At 43.5% G+C, this 20,428-nt stretch overlaps 1 protein-coding gene across 3 annotated transcripts in view; it reads left to right on the forward strand.

Annotated features, from left to right (window-relative positions):
• THSD7B (thrombospondin type 1 domain containing 7B) overlaps window positions 1–16,620 on the forward strand; it is a 299,304-nt gene extending 282,684 nt beyond the window's left edge. For all 3 annotated transcript variants that reach the window (XM_054277755.1, XM_054277756.1, XM_054277758.1), the window contains exons 22-29: window positions 2,120–2,265; window positions 7,210–7,369; window positions 7,716–7,889; window positions 7,978–8,073; window positions 9,147–9,229; window positions 10,183–10,375; window positions 13,680–13,767; window positions 15,471–16,620. In XM_054277755.1, coding sequence (XP_054133730.1) covers window positions 2,120–2,265; window positions 7,210–7,369; window positions 7,716–7,889; window positions 7,978–8,073; window positions 9,147–9,229; window positions 10,183–10,375; window positions 13,680–13,767; window positions 15,471–15,552 — 1,022 coding nt within the window. In that variant the 3' untranslated portion in view covers window positions 15,553–16,620. The remainder of the gene's footprint in view (window positions 1–2,119; window positions 2,266–7,209; window positions 7,370–7,715; window positions 7,890–7,977; window positions 8,074–9,146; window positions 9,230–10,182; window positions 10,376–13,679; window positions 13,768–15,470) is intronic.
• Window positions 16,621–20,428: the final 3,808 nt, after the last annotated feature.

Consider the following 20,428-nt stretch of genomic DNA (forward strand, 5'->3'; position numbering starts at 1 on the left):
AAAAATAGAGCCTTAAGAAACTCACTGCAATCATTGTGCAAAGAAAGGTTTCAATGAAATTTCTTTCTTCAGTTATTCATTCACAGTATTAAAAGAAAGTGATAGACTGAGTCAAGCCTGACCTCTGGGACTGTAGTGAGTTTCAGTAGTTTGGATAACCAAATGCAGGAAACCAAAATGGAAAGAAAAGTTGTTAATTCTTCTTTCTGTTCAATAATCTTCCTATTTACATATTGCCAGAAACGTATTAAACAGAGTGTATGAAAGGAAATTATTTAGTTAATTAAAATAGCTTGATGAATGCTTCAGGCTTTCAGGTCCCTCCTAATGAAATTGGATCTTTTAACCTGAGGAGACCTCCTTTTCCCTAGCTCCATGCAGGGAGCTGGTGCCTGGCAGGGTGCCCCAGAGCCTTGCAGCCACAGGCTTCTTCCCACAAAGACCCTTTTCCATTGCTCACCAACACTCAGCATTCAGCATTTAGACAAATTTGGCAAATTTGATCTCTCCTGAAGAGGAGGGAACAGCTAATATTGGCCAGTTAGGCTGGGGAGAGCTGTTGGGGTGTTCATCCAGCAGCAGGCTGGGAGATTCCTCTTCCCTTGCTCTGATCTCCCAGGTAACAACAAGCGCTTCCCCTTCCCCTTTCCCTTTCCCTTCCCCTTTCCCTTTTCTTTTTCTGCTTTTCCTGTCCTCTCCTCTCCCATCCTTCTCCTCCTCCTTCTCCTTTCCTTTTTCCTTTTCTCCTTCCTTTCCTCTCAGCTGGTAGGATCTTTTCCACCTCCTAATGTGTCTGATTCTGTGACGGCTGAATGCACAGTCATGTGGGTAACAGCTTTTATCCTCACTTCTGTTACAAACTCCCCAGGTCTGGGGGATTAAAACTGGAAAAGGAAAAGTCTTAAAATTGGTTTTAATGTGTTTAAAACCAAAATTCAATGGGTCAGAGCAAGGGAATAAAGGTAAGAGAGCTTGCTAAGGTATCCATCAGTGCCTTTTCCAGGTGTGTCTGCTTTTCGTTTTTATTTGCTAAAATGTTTTGCTCTGTGGATAGTCACAATGACAGATATCAGAGATGTGCCTTACACCTGCAGTGTCCTTAATTAAAAATCATGTGCATAAATAGCTGGGAGAAGGATCTGGCTGGGTATTGCAGCCTCCCTGTTTTGCAGGGTGTTTGCTCCCCCTCCAGACTCCCCTCTGCTCACAAAAGCAGCTGAAGGGCTGTGATCCAAAAGGGAGAGCTCCACCACAGCACCTTATCTCTTCCTTTGCACTGGCTTAGCAATTACCACTCGCCTCTGCCTTGTTGTATTTGTCTGCCCTTACTGCCCAGACCTTTCAGTTTTTAACTCAAACCCACACATATTGAAAGACAGGGCAGAAATTTTATCCCCAGCACAATCTTCTGCATCCCACTGCATAAGGGCTTTTTCTTTTCCACTTTCTTTTTAATTGGAGATGGAATTCTAATTGAAACATTTTGAGTGAAAACATTCCTGGACATAAATGGACAGCAAAGGAGGCAGAAATGGAATTGCCGTAAGTTTAATGAATATATTCAGTTTTATTAGTTCAAAAGTAGTACCATAATTGCTTTTTCCATTCAGTGGCTGAAGAAGTTTTCACCAATAATAAATAGGTTTTTTAATGGAAATGGTAGAAGTGGTTATGGACGGTAATAGCCACTACAGTGTTTGCAGTTTTCAAATTAGGTCCACATAATTGCTCATAAAAAGAAAATTTCATTTGTTAAAAATCTCTGAAAACATATTGAATGTGTAATGGTAGAAATGCTACTGCCATAGGAATTATTTTCCTGTCATATTTAATAATCAGGATCTAGTCAAGTATTTAAATGTGTTGCATAAACAAATACTATATTTGGAAAACATACAAAACCACGTTTAAAAAGTGTGCTTGAAAATATCAGCGCCCGCATTTCTTAGACTTAGCAATCGCATCCCTATTATCCAAACAGTCTTCCCAATTAATTGCTTTTTTAACAGATTTTAGCGCTGGGCAATGAACCAGGAATGCTGATAAATTACAAAATCTGTCTTTCTTTCCTCCTTTCCCTCCCTGGCTGTGTCTCCTGGCTGTGTGCTGTCTGTCCTAGGCCAGATGGTGCGTGGGCGCTCGGTGGTGCTGCAGGCGGCGGGCGAGGGCAGGCCCTGCCCGGAGCAGCTCACCCAGCACAGGAGCTGCCCAGTGAAGCCCTGCTACAGCTGGCTGCTGGGGCCATGGTCTCCCTGCACGGTCCAGGTAGGAATTTCTCCAGAGCTTCCCCCTGCCCGGGGTCAACGGCAAAATCCACCCTCACTATGTGGGATTAATTGCTGGTCGTGGGCTCGAGGTGTGGCTGCGGCTGGTGGAGGTCTGCAGGGAAGAGGGGAAGTTCAGGAGTGGTGAACCCCTGCCCCTCAACTTCCAACCATCAGCGGCCATTCATGGGAGGTGATATGGGTTGAAGTACTGCGAGCTCATGGAATTACTGTAGGGGATTTATGGAGTTAATGTGTTTGACTGGGCATAGTCATGGTGACCTATAATTTAATTACATAAAATATCTCTAACAAGAAAATAGATGCACTAGATATCAAGACAGCTTAGCCGTTTTTATCTTTTTTTATTTCCTTCTTTTTTAAAGGACTGTGCAGCAGGTCTTCCCCCCTAGGTCTCCACTACAATAGTGTGAGTTATTGTGTGAAGGGCTGGTTTCTGCTTTCTCCTTACCCTGGCTATCTTTTTAATGATCTAAAAATGTCTGGATTCAGTTCCCATGTGCTGCCCCTATGCCTGCCACCTTTGCTCAGCACTGGGGTCATAATTTTTTCACTGGCAATGACTTCCATCAAGCTTGAATTGACTTTTTCTTCCCCTCCATGCTTTTTCTTCTCTCCTTATCTGTTAGATCACATTTCCAATATTAAAACGTATTAGCTGGTAACCCAGTTTAAGCAGAGGTGAATCTTTCTCAGTGAGGTTTATCAGCCTGCTTAAATCTGGCTTTGGTGAGATGGAGGCAGGAGAAGTGTGGTGGAAACGAGCCCTGTCTGGTCCCAGGGGACAGGACCTGGGCCAGACCTGTGGCTGCTTCTCCACATTATATTGTGTAGGAGATTGAAGCAAATAATGCACATAAAGGCACACATCCCTTGTGATTTCTGCTCTGCCAGTGCCTTGAATACCCATGTGGTTTCTCAGTGGTGGAGGGATGTGAAGTGAATATGTGAGTAGCACAATAAATACCCAGAATTTTTTCAGGTTTTCATAAATGAAATCTGGATTGTGACAGTCCAAGATCAGAGAAACAGAAGTATATTTATATTTTCTCTAATTAACAACTCACTGTAACTACTTATGTGAATGTGGTCCTTATATGTGCTGTACTCAGCATGTATAAAATGGATAAAACATATGTGTAACATAAATACAACAAAATGATAGCATCAGCTGGTATTTTTGTCTAGCTAACATAAGCAGATTCTGTTAAGCATCAGGAAAGAGACTTTCAACCATAGGAGCTAGCACAGCTGATAAAAAAATTAGTAGGGAAGCTGAATTAAGGCCATGGCTTACTCCAGATAAATAACACATTGTGCAGATTAAATTGTGCCCATCCCAAACCCAGCTAAATTCCAGCTCAGAGCCAGTAATCACAGCGTTCTGTAACCCAGATACCATCCCTGCATTCAGTGAGTTAGAGCCTGCTTCTCTCCTTCAATTACCACAGAGCAGTTTCTCTCCCCTTTGCTTTGTTTTGGAGAGAAGCCATTCTATTCATGTTCACTTCTCTTTAATGAGGTGCTTAGGAATTAAATGTAGTTCATAAATACAGGGTGATTTATTCCTGTGCTTTACCCAAAAAGAAGCTTAAGCCTGTGCTCTAAAGAAAGCTTTCAGAATTCCTGTTTTCAAGGATGCTTTGTGAAATAAGGTAAAGCATCCTATGGTAAAGCCATAATGCATGGTGTGAAAGTGTCTTCCTGTAAAAATAGAAACGGGACAATTAATTATAAGGCTAAAATATTTTTTCCTTGTATTATAACTGAGACTGCAATTCCTAGTTGTAGGAGGACTATTTTATGCTAAATTGACTTCATGTGAATAATTAGAGGTGTCTTTGTGGGTAGGAATAGAGCCTGCTAAGTGTTCTGTGTTGCTGATTGTCACAGTATGGAAATCAGTGTGTAATTGCACACATCCCAGGCACACCTGTGGCAGCATGGGGCATTTCCCCTGCATTCAGAGGGGTGCAGAACTTAGGAACTGGTCAGTACATCCAATTTAAAGGGTTGCAGGACATTTATAATTTCCCTCCTAGAGTTGAAGTGGTTTACTCTGATTAGCTCAAAAAAAGCGGGAAAAAATAGCAGTGTCTGACACTGTTCATTATTTTTTCCATTAAGGGAATATAAGTGGAATAGCCAGGCATTATCAAACACAAGCTGGCTGACATTCCTAAAAAGACTAAGAACCTTTCCTTTCTAATGGTTTTAAAAGCACTCCCTTAAATGTGATCACACAACACTCCCTCATTAGAGAGACTTCTACCTGATTAAATGCTCATCAACCTGTGAAAGCATTGCCCAATCAACTCTTTACCTAAAATAATTGTGAACACATGAACCCCAGTAAAAGCCAAAAAGGGAAAACTTTTCTTCAAGGCACATCTGGGTGAAGCATCTCATTAGGGCTGTTACCTCCTGTCTTGTTAGGGTGTTCTATGTGGGAAGCATCAGATGTGATGGAAAGAAGGCTCGTGGAGATGCTGCCTTACATTAGTGTGCTGCTGAACTCCAGGAATTCCTGACTGTCCAACACAGGAGGTGTAAACCTTCTCCTCATTTTCCCACCAGGGTGAGAGGTGGAGGCTCCATGCAGGTGCTGGTGGAAGGGCACATACATCCTGTTTTTAGGAAACCCAGCATGGGTTCTGCACCCTCAGTAGGGGCAGCATAGGAGTTTTTGCAGACAGATGGCAGGAATCCCTTGTGGAAGTCAAATTCCCACATATTTCCAGCAAGGACACAAGAGGCAAATCCTGGTCCTAGGCAAACCTCAGAGGATCACACCTTCCAGAGAAGAGCATTTACAACAAAGAATTGATTCCCTGAGCTTGGAATATATGATGGTTTCCTTGGCAGCTCTCCTCTGATTAGCAGCCATTCCCTGCATCCTCGGTGTGCCATTTCTGGCACAAACTTCCTCTGGTTCCACACCTGTTGATTAGATCTTCAAATGTATAATTTTGGGGACATGAATAATTTTAAAGACGATAAGGAAGTTAATGCAGTGCTCCTGCATTGCTCAAGACCTTTTCAGATATACCAAAAAGCATCTCCTACTGTAAGTGACAGGGTGACATTTTAAGTGTGTTCAGTTGATTGTAAAAAACCCATTGCTGGTCTTGAAAGAAAAAAAGCAGGTGGGAACCACTGTTAAAAAGCAAATCTTTCTCTTTGGGATTGTTTTGAGAATTCATAGGTTTGGGTTTTGTTTTTTTTTTTTATTCTAGACATTAGAAAAAATGAATGAAGCTCCAATATAGTGTGATAGAAAAATGGAGAGTGTTGCCTGTGGCCTTTCATAGTGGAAACTGTTGCACTGAAAAAAATTTATTGTTTTGACCTATTTATTTCTCAGTATTTTTATTATTTATAAATTGATGTGTATATAAATAATTATATACTGTTGTAGAAGAAGTATATTTTTGAAAATTCTTCTTCATTCTTTGAGTCACTTCAAACTGGAGATACTGCAGTTTGATTATTGCCCATTTCCCCCAAGAATATTCTCCCTTCATCTTCTGTTCCCACCAGCCGTTTCTAAGCACTCTAACCCAGTGGACAGCTGCATGAGTTTTTCACACACCATTAATCTCAGACCACAACAGAAGTTTCTGTAGTGAAACAGTAATTTAGAACAGTAAGTTACACACCAACTAAAGTGAAACACTGTTAAAAACCTGGAATCTGGCTGCATACAGTAAATCTACACCAATACTTCTTTAAGATGCTTTAGATTAGCAGCTGCTCTAAATCCAGCTAGTTATTTTTTTTTATTGTGGATCTGCAGCAGAAAGGAAGGAGGGAATGCAAAAGCTGCCAGGTGTGTGCAGGAGAGGCGTTCTTGAGATTCCTGCTAGCAAACCTGCTGCTGGATGAATGCACTCAGTAGGAGCCATTCTGTTCTGCAGATGAAGTCCATTATTTTAAAAGAATCCACTGCCAAGAAATCCAAAGGAGCATTTCCCTTGGTTATATAAAGGCAATGTTTCTTCCTTCTTCTTGAGTTTTGTTTACTGAATTTTTCTCAAGTGCCGTTTCCACGAGGCTTCAGGCGTGCATTCATAAGGCATCATGCAGACATGAGGCACCTCAACAGCACCACAGCTCTTCATCTGATGGGAATGAAACAATTCCACTCTCTAGAAATAGCCTCAGTGCTTCATCTCTCCGAGCATCCTCAGCCCCTCAGCCCTTGATCATAACTTTAGCCCAGGAATATTGATTTTCCACTAAAGGATGTTCTCTTCAGTAGTTGGGTGTATGCCAGGGTATTTCAGGACTGGGATGATGAGCATGGAGTGGCCCAGATGGAACCTCCTTTTTCTTGTTCAAATGGGGTTTAGTGCTGACAGGTTGGTGTTTTGGTAGAGTGATGTGAATGGTGATCTCTGCTCCAGATCAGGTCACTGCCTTTAGAACATGACACAAACAGCCCACAGTGCAGTAAGGACTTTTGCTGGGTTTAAATCATATGAGTGCTCTTCTTGGGCTGTATCATCAAAGGAGGGTAGAAGAAATGTCTGTTCCTTATGGGCAAGCCCTGCTCTTGGCTTCTTAAGAGAAGCCCAAAATGTCTGTGCTCATCTAATTCGGCACTAATTAAGAATCAGTAAATTCATTAATTTGAGTAAAAGGCATGAAGGGCAGACCTCAAAGATAGTATTAATCCTTTATGAATGTATCCTCTTCCACACCTTTGATAATTACACACTTTCCTGTGTGGCCCTGCCCCTGCTTCCAAGCTTCTGTGGAGAGGTGTGCAGAGGAGATCTCCAACTTTCTTCTCATAACTGGGGATACTATTGCAGACCAAATTTGTACCTTTGAAGATTTCTCATATAGAATCAACTGTGTTTCATCTGTCATTTGCTAATTTCATTGATGTGTGCCTCTGTTCCCTTTCACCATCCCCTAGGGTGGACAGTGTGGAGATGGATTGCAAGTCCGCAACCTCACATGTGTAGTGCATGATGCATCAGTTTCTGCTACATCCAGACCAGTAGAAAATGCATTATGTGGTGAGCTGCCATCGAAAGAAAGTGTGCTGCAGTTACCCTGCTCTGTGCCTTGCCCAGGTAAAGGCTTTGGAAGGTCATGGTGAATTTTCTGCCTGTGGTTGCTGTCTGAGGTGGACATGGTCCCGTAGTTCTGAGTACTGTCAGGCCTTGTAGCACAAATCTGTGCTTCAGCAGATCAGATAAATGCTCAGTCTGCTGTTTCTACACCATCTAAGAAAGTCTTCCTTTGTTTTTTTGAGAAAATGAGATACGCCATGAAGCAGAAAATCCAAATATTGTTTACTTCAGAGAGACATCCTAGGGATATTAAAGCTGATGTATGCTTAGGTTAGCCTTATGCTTATCCTTCCTCTTCAAGACTAATTCTTTTTGAAAACCCGTGATTTCTTGTTTCAATGTGCAGGCGACTGCCACCTGACAGAGTGGTCAGAGTGGAGCTCCTGTGAGCTCACCTGCATCAGTGGCAGGAGCTTTGAGCCCGCCGGGCGCCAGTCTCGATCCAGGGCCTTCATGGTGCAGGCTGCAGAGAGCCGGGAGAGCTGCTCGGGACAGGAGGTGGAGACACGGCCCTGCTCAGGTAGCTGGCCACAGCTCTGCTCCCCGCCCACCAGGGGTTTGTCCTGGGCTGGCTGCAAGGTGAGGAGTAACTGGTGTTGGTGTTGCAGGAGGGAAGTGTTACGACTACCTGTGGCAGAGCAGCCCCTGGCGGGACAACGCGCGCACGGTGTGGTGCCAGCGCTCAGATGGAATCAATGTCACAGGTATGTCCCCTCATGGCCTCACACACTTGTGAGTGGAATGTCTCCACAGAGGCTTTTCTGCTTCTGCATCTGTTGCTCAGAGGGAGTTGGGCATCCTTCTTCGCTCTTCCAGAATTTCAGTTTGGATTTTTGTGCATAGGGAAGATGGGTGGGAGCTCACCAGCCTTGCTGTCAGCTCAGCATCACACACATATTGCACAGGAGTATTTGGGCTAATTGCCCTTGCTGTCTTGCTGGTCATGGGAAGAAATGAGTGCACACATACTGAAGGGCTTGCACAGCCCTCAGTTCAACCTTCCTGTGGCTGTGAAGAGCAGAAGAGAACATCACACACCTGGTAGAGACCCCATCTTCTATACCTCCTCTTCTTTTCAAAACACAGGAGTCTCAAATCACTCAAACTGTGAGATTCCTGCTGTTGCCGTGACCTACAAATTCTGCCTGTGAAGGATGAAAAGGGGAATTCATGGTCAGAACTTTGAAGCTCCGTGAGATTGACAAAGGCAGTAGGGCTGCATGTCCATGGGATCTCTTTCAATATGCACAGGGTAAATGAGAGGAGAGAGTGGAAAGGAAAACGCAGATGTTCATGTCTAGTTCTATTTATAATGACTAGTTAGGATAATAACAAAAGTCTTATGTGCAAAGGTTGCCAAGTATTTAAGAACTCATTAACATGTTTTTATTCCTATAGAAGCACAGGCTTTCCCAAGTGAGGATGGGCAAGGGCGTTATGTGGATTATGTCTTTTTATGTAGATAAGCCATTAATGAGGACACAGAAGATCTGCATCTAATTCTGGATTCTGTCCCCAACTTCCTATGTGGCCAATGGCAAATTGCTTAAATCTGTATATCTCTGTTCTCCATTAACAAGATGGGTATGATAATAATTCCCTGCCTTGTTAAGGCAAATTAATTAATGCGATGCCTACAGATATTATGTTAATGTGCTTAATAGACTAGTATTTAACTATATAAAATAAGCAGGCAAGCACTTCTTACACTGTGGTGATCTAAGACAAAAACATTTTGAAACCTGCCCTTGAAGGCACTCAGTGTTTTTTTTTGCAGGAGGGTGTCCTCTTCGGACAAAACCTGCCGAGGTCCGGCACTGCAGCCCGCCGTGCAGAAAACCCTTCTCCTACTGCACACAGGTAACTGCTCGCTGCAGAACAGGGCTGGGGAATTCACTCTGCAAGATTTAATCAGATTGCATCTTAGATTGCATTCCAGGACTTGGAAAATTGTTTAGTTTGTCCGTGGTACCACCTCGAGGATGTTGTGGGAATTTCATCCTGAAAGAAAAGCATGAAGCTGCACAAACGATGTGGTATTGCAAGTTTGGGTTTGTTCTGTGGAGAGGTTTTGGTTTTAATTTTAAAATTAAACCTCTTAGTTTAATTTTAATTGAGTGCTGTTGTACTATTCTTTAGAAGAGGGACTGTTTAAAACTTTTGTTAAAGAGGAGATAAAGGAGCATCAATCACCTGTTTGGATCAAGAGTATCAGACCCTCAGACAGACGTTGTAGATATAAGACAATTTTATCAAAACAATATTAAAAAGCCCTTTTAAAATAGAAACCCAGAAAACTGAGTATGTATTTAGCAAACCACAGACTTCTAAAAAGCCTCTTGAAGAAACTGCTTAGTCTGATCCAGGGTAATGGATATTTGGTCATAAGAAAGCTTAATTTCAGATAGCCCTGTGAAATACTGTAGTGGGAACATGTGAGGAGGGTTTGGGTCTGCAGGAGGATTGGTTTTGGTTTGTCTGTTCTATTACCCAGCAGGGTCAGTGGGAAAATTGTTACTTGCAAGAGGAGTTTGCCACAGATTCCTGTTGTAAGCCTGTTGGGATGAAAATGTTTATATGTTGGACTTCTCTGGAATTACTGACTCTTTTTCAACCAATTCCCCAAATATATTTGTGGTTTTTTGAATTGAAATGGGCTTGCAGGTGCCAGTTCCTGGCTGGTTTGGTTTGGTGGTGGTGAATTTGCACGTGCAGGTTATACCTTGCAGTTTGTTCAAGCTTTCCCTGCAGTGTGCACTGTTCTGTGAGGGGGCAGTGCTTGGTTTAATGCTGAATTCCCTTTTATCTGCCAGAGAGGAGTCTGTGGCTGTGAGCGGGGATACACAGAAGTAATGAGATCAAATGGGCTCCTGGATTACTGCGTGAAGGTACCAGGTTTAGAAGATAAGAAAGCTGATGTTAAGACCATCGCCGGAAAAAATAAACCTGTCAACTCCAAAATGCATGACATTTTCAAAGGATGGTCTATTCAACCTTTTAATCCAGGTGAAAAACTTAAATATGAATGGAATAGATTGTCTTTAGAAGGTTTCTGTAGAAGAGAGGTACAAGCTTTTTAGATGATAGCATCTGAGATTGTGCAGAGCGACCTCCCAGTTTCCAGCTCATGTGCTGTCTTTCATGCCTTTGTGCCTGTACAGAGGAATCACAATCTCTTATGTTGGGAGACAGCAAAGACAGAATGAAGCAATAATATTGTGCAGAAGTATGCTCATGTGTGATTTGGGGGCATGTTTAGAACTACTATCTGATGATGTTTCTGGAAGTAATATGTTTGGCCTAGGAAAGATATTGATTACTAGTGCTTCAGAAATTTCAGAGCAGAAAGTGCTGAAGATTTCATTAAAGAAAACATTGGTTGTTTCTTGCCATATTTCAAAAACATATGAAAAGAACAGGGTAGACAGTGTACAGTTTAGTCTTGAGGGTTGAAGTTACAACATTTGAAGTGTCCCACAAAGGCAGACAAGCTATTGTGCCCAAGCAGCTCCTCCCAGGTGGATCTTTGACATCCATAGCACAAAATCCTTCCCAGCTGGAACCACAGACTGCATGTGCCCAGACTGGTCCATTGCTCTAATATCTGGTTCCCATTTTGACTGTTGTTTTGAAAATGAATTCATTCAAAACAAATTTCTGAAATGCAAATAGGACTTTAAAAATGGGAAGCAAATGTGTCAGGCACATCAGGTTTTACTAAAATGCAGCTGTTCTCCTCGTGTTCTAAAATACTGGCAGTGCAGTTCCCCCCGCCCCTTCAGGTACCTGACATTGCATTTGTTTGCAATGAGTTCCTAATGAACACGAGACTTTAGAAAACATGTAGAGAAAGGTTCTGTTAGGGGGTTCAGGGAGCCATAATTCTGTCTGATATATGTGATCACACTTTGAATGTTACATTTACATATTTGATTTGCAGACAGTGGTTAACCTTTGCGTTGACAGTCTCTGGGCTCACAGAGCTCAGTCCCAAGCCTTTGAAAGTTGGCTGCTTTTCGATCAAGCCCTTCATCCAGTTCACCCACACAGTTCACCTGCAGTTTGAGTCACAGGTGTGGGGTCAATTGCCTTTTTGTCAACACCCCTGCCTCTCTGTGGGCTGTCTTACTTGAGTTTCATCTTTTTGCCTGGTACCTTTATGGGGTTAGAAAAAGGGAGGGAGGTGTAGGTAGATGCTGCAGTACTCCCTTTTTAAATCAGCATTTGAGTCTGCAGCACTAAAAGCTTCTGGAGGGCTTTACCTCAGTGCAGCACCTGTGAGCCAGCTCTCACCAAGGGTCTGCAACAGAAACAGAGACTGAGGCACTTTTACAGAACAGGGTGTTGCCTAATTTACAGCAGAAATGTTATAGAAACAATATATGGGAAGGGAATAAAGGTGCCCCATGTGTGCTGAGTGTGTCACCAGCCTGTGGCATCCTGCAGTTAACTCTTCAGTCTGTGTGAGCTCCTCAGACCCCAGCTCAAGGCTAGTGCTCTTCAAAACCCTCCCCTCTGACAAAATGTGTAATTGCTCCTCTCAAAGAGGCTCTCAGGCTCACTAGCCTGGGGATTTGCAGTGGTTACTGCTGGCTGAGCCAGGAAACCACTGCTACCTCCCCATTCTGCTGTGAAAGCAGGTCTGTGGTGAGAGCTGCCTGTAGGGATGGCATTTAACACCCTGCAGCACCACAGTCCTTGACATTGTGTTGCTCAATCAAAGTACCTGTGCCTTCTCCAGCTTATCTGTGGTTTCCCTTTCCATTTACAGTTTGGAACACTAATTTTATTTTGATTAAATGAGGCTGATGTTTTTGTTCTTCTGTAAACACTCTACAGGAGTGCACAGAACTGATTTCAAATCAGGCTGTGTTTTTCCTCTCCTAACTGCACTCTGAGAGGCCAGAGTTCAGGAACAGAAACTTTTCTTTGACTTGAGAGGCAATTTAAATAGCATTGTTTAAATTGTCAGGTGACATGGTCCAGTGCCTTTCTGCTGGGGATGGAGAGCAGAGCTGCCTTCAGCAGACATGCTGTGATGCTTTTATGGGGCTGTGACAGTCCCTTTGCAGGATTGCTAAGTATTTCTTGGCCATCTCCAGGTGAGAGGGCAACAAATTTCATACCTAGGCTTCAACAAAAGAACTCAAACCAGGCCAGTCCTGATGAACAGAGCTCTTCTCACATGGGAGATAGCCTGCAAGTGTTTTGAGGAACAAAAAAAATCTGTGAGAGATTTTTGCAGCCTTTCCCCAAAGTCTGGAAGAAAAATGAGAAAGAATGGGATCTGATTAAATGTGTTTCCCTTTGAAAAAATTTGTCATTCAAACACAAAATGAAAACCAGGCTCAGTGATTGTCCCTCTCACTTGACTGGATTTGAAATGGCCTCTGTCAAATCGTGTCTGGGGCACAGCACAGGTTCCTGCTCCTGCCTGCAGTGTGTATTTGCAGCTCTGCTGATGTGAATCAGCTCAGACTGCTGCTGTGGCAAAGCACCAAAGCTGCTCCCTGCAAGGAAAGCTGTGCAGCCAGAAACAGAGCCAGGAACAGAAATATTGATCTTTCCAAAATTGCTGGTATTATTAATGCAAAGCTTGTAATTAAGGAGCTGTCCCAGTGAGGTGTTCTGAGACAAGGGAATGTTTGAACAGACCCAAGCCCACGTGTTCATGGAGGGGTTCCTGCAGGGCTCCTGGCTCACTGCAGCCCAAAGAGCCCAATCCTCAGCCTTACCTTGTCTAAAGCCACTTTTGTCTGCTGCTCTGGGCCCCAACCACAAAGCTCTTTCCAGCTTTATCCCTCTTACTGTTACAAAACCTATTCTTGTTTTTATTCTAAGCTGAATTTATTCCTATTTGCTGCCCAAGTGTTTCCCAGTTCTAAGCAGCTTTTCCACTTGTGCTTGCTGGTGTTTACCCCAAGTGACCCCCAAGTATTTATAGAGAACAATCCCATCCCTTCTCAGCCCTCAGCTAAACACATCAGATGTTGCCTGTGTCTGTCTGGGTCAGCTCAGCATTGAACTGCCTCTGCCATAGCAGCCACTGGGATTTGGAGGGAATGTATCCCAATTATCCTGTGCTTCTGCCCCTCTCCATTAAAGTTTTGTATTTAAAATTAAGGATTTTTTCAGAAATCTTCCTATCAAAAATATGGGGTTATTAATTATAGCTAGTCCCTGCTGTGTTCTCCATCAGTGATGCTACTAATTTCTCTTTAATTGATCTCTTAAAACTTTGTGTATTTTAGAATAAAGTTTTTTATTCTCTCCTCTTCTTCCTCTGTCCTTTTTCCTTGTCTTCCAACAGATGGTAAACTAAAGATATGGGTCTATGGAGTATCAGCTGGAGGGTTCTTCATCATAATTTTCCTAATTTTTACATCCTACCTGATGTGGTGAGTATGGCAGGTGTTCTGTCCTTAAATAACAGCTAGTTTGCTTTTATTTAAACAATCCAAAATACCCCACAACACTGCACTGCAGGCATTTAATGCTCAAGGCTTCAGGAAAGGATGGAGGCTGGACTACCTGAGTGCCTTCATTTGTCCCCTGCCTCAGAGTAATTAAAACTCTCCAAACTGTAAATTTTAGCAGCTGTTACTGTGAAGAAGTTTGGTGGCCATGCAGGGAAAGAATTATTTTTGGTTATCAATAGGCCCTTATATTTATTCAGCTTCTGCTGGGACTAGAAAGGGGTTTTATTGTATTCTTCAAAAAAAAGATGAAGTAAAACTGAAGAAAGGCAAGGAGAGTGATTGGAACAAGGAGCTGGCTTCTGCTCAAGGAAGGACTAAATAGAATAGGGACATTCAGTTGAAAAATGATGTTTGATGTGGGAATACAATAGAGATCTATGAAATCATGAATGGGGGAGAAAAGGGTGCTATGGAATTTTTATCTCCCACAATAAAAGAAGTAGGAGGCGTCTGATGAAATGGTTGTTTAAAATAAACAAAAGAAATTATTTTTCCCACAGTGCATTATTACCTTGTGAGCTTGCTGCTGCCAGAGCTGTGCATGCCAGGAAGATAAATGGATTCAGAGATGGCTTAGGAGTTCATGGGAGATTGGGTCTCTTGGTGTTAATTGTGGTTTCTTGGCTGCTCACTACAGCTCAGAAAATCCCTAAATAGGTTTTTGCAGTGAATACTTCCAGTGAAAACATGTCCTGTGTCTAAAGCTGCTCTTGCCAGCCATTGTTAAGGACAGGGACCAGCTCTGCACCTTTGGGCTCTGGGGTTTTGCTGGGGGTCAGGGCTGTGTGCCCTCCTGCAGTGCAGGGGAGGTGAGCCCGGCCTGACAGAGCTCTCCTTGCCCTCCCTGCTTGGAGTGCTTGGGATGCCACTGATGCCTCTGGGGGGACAGAAAGGGAGAAGGGGAAGCAACCAGGGATTCCCAGGGATTGGGCCTGAATTTACAAACATTCACAGTGCAAGCTGGCCCAAGCCCTGTCCAGCCAGGGCAGGCAACCAGAGAGTCACAGCCATGGCCTGACAGCATCACTGCCCACTCCCATCCAATAGTTTGTACCCCTCCACTCTCTTGGTCTTTCTCTCTTTCTCTCTCTTGGGTTAAAAGCTCAAATAATTGCAGCTTAGGAGCTGCAGCTCCCTTATTTTCCAAGCCGTGTAGCTCCATTTCTCTGTGGCTTCACAGCAGAGGATACAGAGGATTTTTTAAATAACATTACACACTTCTCCATCACTTGGAGGCTGCTGAGGAAATGCATTTCTCAATAATAATTATTGTTGCTTCAATACCATGCCAAAGAAAAATGAGAATATCCCACTCCCAGACAGCTCATGTTCCAGTTTTTCTGCGAGGTGTTCCTTGCTTTGTCAGCTGTGAGAAGAGATGGGAGACGAATGTGCTTTATTTCCTCTGCAGATGGGGAGCACAGCTGGCTGTCCCTTTCTGCCAGGCTGTGTGTCCACACCACACACAGGAGAGCACCAGAGGGGCCCTGTGGTGCCCCCCAGTCACAGCATTCAGTAGCCACTATGGAAAGTTGATTTTTTAAATTGAAGTTTGGGGCTTGAGGATGTTTCAGAGCTTGTTACAGTTTGTAATTTTGTCTTCTGAAACGCTTTTCTTGCAGCAAAAAAACGAAGCAGCATCAAAGCCCTCCACCCCAGCAGAAGCCTCTAACCCTGGCCTACGATGGAGACATTGATATGTAACATAAACAAAAAATCCAAATGTAGACATCAACTGCCTTAAATGCTTTCTTTTTTGGAACTCTCCGACTTCTCAGTTTTTTGAGGAATCTCCTGATGTATAATATCCTGGGCAGGACAGAAGTATTGCAAGCTGAAAATTTTGCCACCTCTTTATTAAAGAAAAAAAATGGAGTAAAAAACTTGGATCTTGTGAAACTTTTCTGAAGAGAACAGCAACTACATCCCTTCCTGTTGAACAATGGGAATAACAAAAAAAAGAAAGAGAGAATCTACAGACATCAAAAGGAATTAGTTGAAAAAAAAAGGCATGACAATCCCAAGGAAATTGTGACATTTACTGTAAATGACAAGTTTGACACAGCATCATTATGCACTATATTAGTGCAGGGTTCTTTATTCTTCACATACTTCAACAATGAGTTTTCTAGTGTTTACATTTCGTTCAAAGACTTTAAAACCAGATCATGTATTTTGAGAAATGCAAGGAAGAATGAGTTGAAGTGTCTGAAGTTATCAGGTTTTTTAAAGTTTCTTCCTTCTTATCCTGTTTTCTAGTCTGGAATATGATTTTGCTTCATTTCCACCTACTGGACAGAATAAGGATCGTTATGATAAAGCATAGGTGGTTTCTTAACCAAGAATATTTTCTAAAGAGCTGAGTAGATAGGTGTTTTGATGAATGGCTAGAGGATTTGATTGTTTAAAAAGGATTTTAAATTAAATTAAACCATGTAGATACATTATGGCCAGTTTAAATTGTTATTCAGTTTAATTAAAACAAACTCTGCTTTTGTATTTAAATTTTCTTATCTGAAATATTTATAAATTCCTTTTTTTGAATTTAATTACCTGACCTCATTTAATATACATCAAACACAAATGCAGTTTGTAGAAGGTCTTGCTTTTTTAAATGTTTCAGAACCACTGAGAAGTTACATGTAAAATTCTGGGAACATTTGAAGAGGGTAAGTGTTTATAATAGTGTGTGTTGCAAGTAAGAAAGTGCCATCTTGTGGTATTGACTTGTATTTATAAGCAAATAAAATGCTAAAGAGAGTGAGAAAATTGCTTCTGGTATGTTGAATTAAATGTGTGTAAACGACTTGTGTTATTAGTCATTTACTGAGCTGAGATTGGCCTCGGATCTCAAATCCTCTGGCATTGTTTTGTGCTGCAGTGATTAGTGAGAGAAAGAGCACAGACAAGTGCAAGTGGAGAGAATAATTGCAGGTCTGGAGAATGCTTGGTCTTATTTTTAACTCAATGCTGCTGCTCATTCCAATAACCAGAAGAGAAAAAGAAGAATTGTTACCAGCCCAGCACCTTCCCCATCCAAAGGTCCCTGGATCATCACAGCAGATGGGTATGACTGGGGCAGAAGGCATTGCTCATCTTGTCATGTGGCTTTTCACAGCTTTGTAAAGTGGTTTGAATGTTATGGTTTTATTGAAAAAACGATGGAATTGTAGACAGGGTTCCTCCCCTAGGTTGGGATCCCACCCATCCAGCATTGCTCCTGCAGCATCCAGCTGAGATGGCGTTGTGCCACCAAGGCAGGGTTAGGAATGTGCTTTTCTGTGCTTTTCTCTTCCCTCATTACAAAGAAAGGCTGATGGAATTTTGAAGGGAATTTGTCTCATATGTTCCTGGCCCTGAAGATGTTCTGCTGGCCTTGATTTCCACCTTACAGCTGTAACTGTTTATGGAATATAAAGCAGGATCTGGCGTTTCTGGGTTCCTAAACCTTTTTTCAACAGTGCCCTGCAGTGAAGCATTGAGTAACATCTACAGATGAAGAATGACAAGGGGAGTGATGGTCTGGTGCCATTAGGAACAGCCCTGACAGATCTTAACATACTTTGTCTGTGGGATACCCTGTCAGCAGAGTGGTACTCTCTGAATAATGAAGGAATGAGCTCAATTAAGCCTGTTGTTCAGCAAGGCATTGGAGTGGGCAAGTTGGTGTAATAATAGCAAAAATGACAGCTGGAACATGTGGTCATTGCCCTCAGCATCAGGGTAAATTACAGTCCAAACCATGATGAAGAGAAGGCTCTGGGGAGACCTCAGAGCACCTGCCAGTGCCTAAAGGGAGCACCAAGAGAGCTGGAGAGGGACTTTGGGCAGAGGCATGGAGTGACAGGACAGGGGGCAATGGCTTCAAACAGAGGGCAGGTTTAGATGAGGTATCAGGGAGAAATTCTTCCCTGTGAAGGTGGTGAGGACTTGGCACAGGTTGCCCAGAGCAGCTGTGGCTGCCCCTGGAAGTGTTCAAGGCCGGGCTGGATGGGGCTTGGGGCACCCTGGGGTAGTGGAAGGTGTCCCTGCCCAGGAGGGGGGCAGACCCTGAAGCCCCCCTGTGACCCAAGCTGTTGTGTGACTCAGAGATTCTGTTCCCAGTGCGGGACATGTCAGACCCTGGGGGAGCTGAGGAGCTCCAGGTGCAACACTGCAAAGTGTGTTCATATTGAGGAGATGGATCTGGGGTTGTGGTCCAGTTTGGGGCCCCTCTCCCTCTCTGTGTCCCCACCTGGGCACATTCTGGCCACGGGGACTGGCCGTGGTTCCTGCTGGGGCTGAGAGCTGCGGGCAGGGCTTGGTGCATGGGGACGAGACCAAACCTGCTGCAGAGCTGTTGCAGTTCCCTGGTGCCCTTCAGGGGATTGCTCAGAAATGCCCAGGAAATGAGTGCACCTGTCTGACTTGGTAAAATAAAATAAAATAAAGCAGCAGGGAAGGCTCGTGGGGCTGCTGCTGGAGGCAGTGGCTGCTGCTGTGCACTGTCTGAACGGGATCTGTGTCTGCTCCTCGTCCAGCTTGGGCAACCTGCTGATTCAAATGTCACCAGGTAATTTAATTGCATGCATTTGATAATTTGGGATTGAATTAAGCTGTGAAATTGAACCAGTGGCCCTGCAGGGTCCATGAGGCTGAGAATGCAGCACAGTGCAACAGCAGGAATCGGTCACTTAGGCAGATGCCAAGGTTATTGCTCTTTGTAAGAGCCCTGGGTATCCTGCTGGAGGGAAATCCCAACCTCCTGTGGGAGCACTGGAGTCAATTCCTGCCTTCCATTGTCCAAAATGAGTCCTGACATGGAGAAAGGATTACTCCAGTTCTTGCCTATTTGGGATTTCTGAACTTTTTGCTGAAGGAGCTGGGGCTGGTGCTGTCCCCTGCTGAAGACAGGAGAGAGATTTTGGTCCCTCAGGAAGGAATTCCTCTACTTCCAGCTCGGGCATCCCATGAGCACATGTATGTGTTGTGAGATTGTGAGGGAAAGCATCTGAGGGTGAATAATTTCTTCCTGATACCTAATCTAAATTTACCTTCTTCAAAACCATTCTCCCTTGTGCTATCACTCCATGTGTCTGTCCAAAATCCCTCTCCAGCTCCCTTGGAGCCCTTCAGGCACTGGAAGAGGCTCCCAAGTCTGCCTGGAGCCTTTTCCAGCCTGAAAAATCCCAAATCTTTCAGCCTTTCTTCATAGCAGAAGTGCTCCAGCCCTCTGATCGTATTTTTTCTAAATGTATGATGTAATTTGCACTTGTGAGGGGAAGAAGCAACATAGTTTAAATATAATTTTAAGTCCTGTTTTCAATTGGGAGGTCATAATACAGAAAAAAATTACCTCACTCAGGACCTTCTGAAAGATGGATCAGGCTACCTGATGTATTAAGGTGCCTCAGGACAGATTATGGTTCTGTCTGGTTTAAAATGTAATTTAAATGAATGAACTTCCACGTCTCACAGATGTGACATGCACCTGTCCTGCTCAGGAGCTTGATTGATGTCACCTCTGTGGAGCTCTGTCTGAGGCCAGGCTGTTATGTGCCATCCATATGGATGTGCTCCTTGATTCCCGGAGCCACGGCCTGGCAGGTGACTCCGTGGCTGTCACTTGGCTGCTGACATGGCTCGTGCCACCAGCCGTGCCAGGAGCTATTGAGATGTCACAGGAGCTGATCCCAAGGCTGGAGACGGGCTGTGCCTGCTGCTGCTGTCACACCGGGAGATTCAGGGAGCCCCAGGTAATTCCTGCTGGCTTTTCCTGCACAGAGGGGGTGCCAGGGAGGTGTCACTGCTTGGGAAAGCTGTGCAGGTGTGAGGGTGCCTTAGAGAAATCTGTTTGACCCACCAGGATAACCAGGATCAGAAAGGAGAGTGTAAAACACCCGGGGCATTTGAAATCTGTTTGACCCACCAGGATAACCAGGATCAGAAAGGTGAGTGCAAAACACCCGGGGCATTTGAAATCTGTTTGACCCATCAGGATAACCAGGATCAGAAAGGTGAGTGCAAAACACCCGGGGCATTTGCATGAGCTGCCCCTGGATAAATGGAACAGCACACAGCATTCCTTGTTCCTGCCTGGGAGGAATGAAAGAAGTGTCTTGCTGTGAAATCTGAGAGCAAGGAACCCCATTCTGCCTGGGAACAGGTTTTTCCTTAGATATAAAGATTACTTTGTGATCTGGTTGCATTTACATTTGGGGAGAGAAGAGTAGATTTGAATGAATGGTTATAGCAGTAATCACAGCAATGGGATGCTTTCTGTGGAAATTTTTAATGTGTGCAATTTCATCCCACAACCTAATAGAGCTTATTCATATTTTTAAATGTAAACCAGTGGTAAAATGGTCACATATGAAATAAGAAAATAACCCAAACCCCCATATTTGTAGACATTGGTAATTATGCTCATTTGCTTTGATTACATGTTTTGTTCCAATCATGATGGGCTGTAGGCAGATATGCAGGTTAAGCAATTTATGGGATTTATCCTGCCTGTGAAGAGATGTTTTGATGGAATGAAAAATCAGATTCAGTTTCCTCCAATAAGAAAAAATTGTTACTATTCTGCTCTGCTTCATGA

This window comes from Melozone crissalis, unplaced genomic scaffold (genome assembly GCF_028551555.1).
Source record: "Melozone crissalis strain CALT ecotype California unplaced genomic scaffold, PUWL_Pcris_2 ptg000023l_1, whole genome shotgun sequence".
Classification (NCBI taxonomy): Eukaryota; Metazoa; Chordata; class Aves; order Passeriformes; family Passerellidae; genus Melozone; species Melozone crissalis.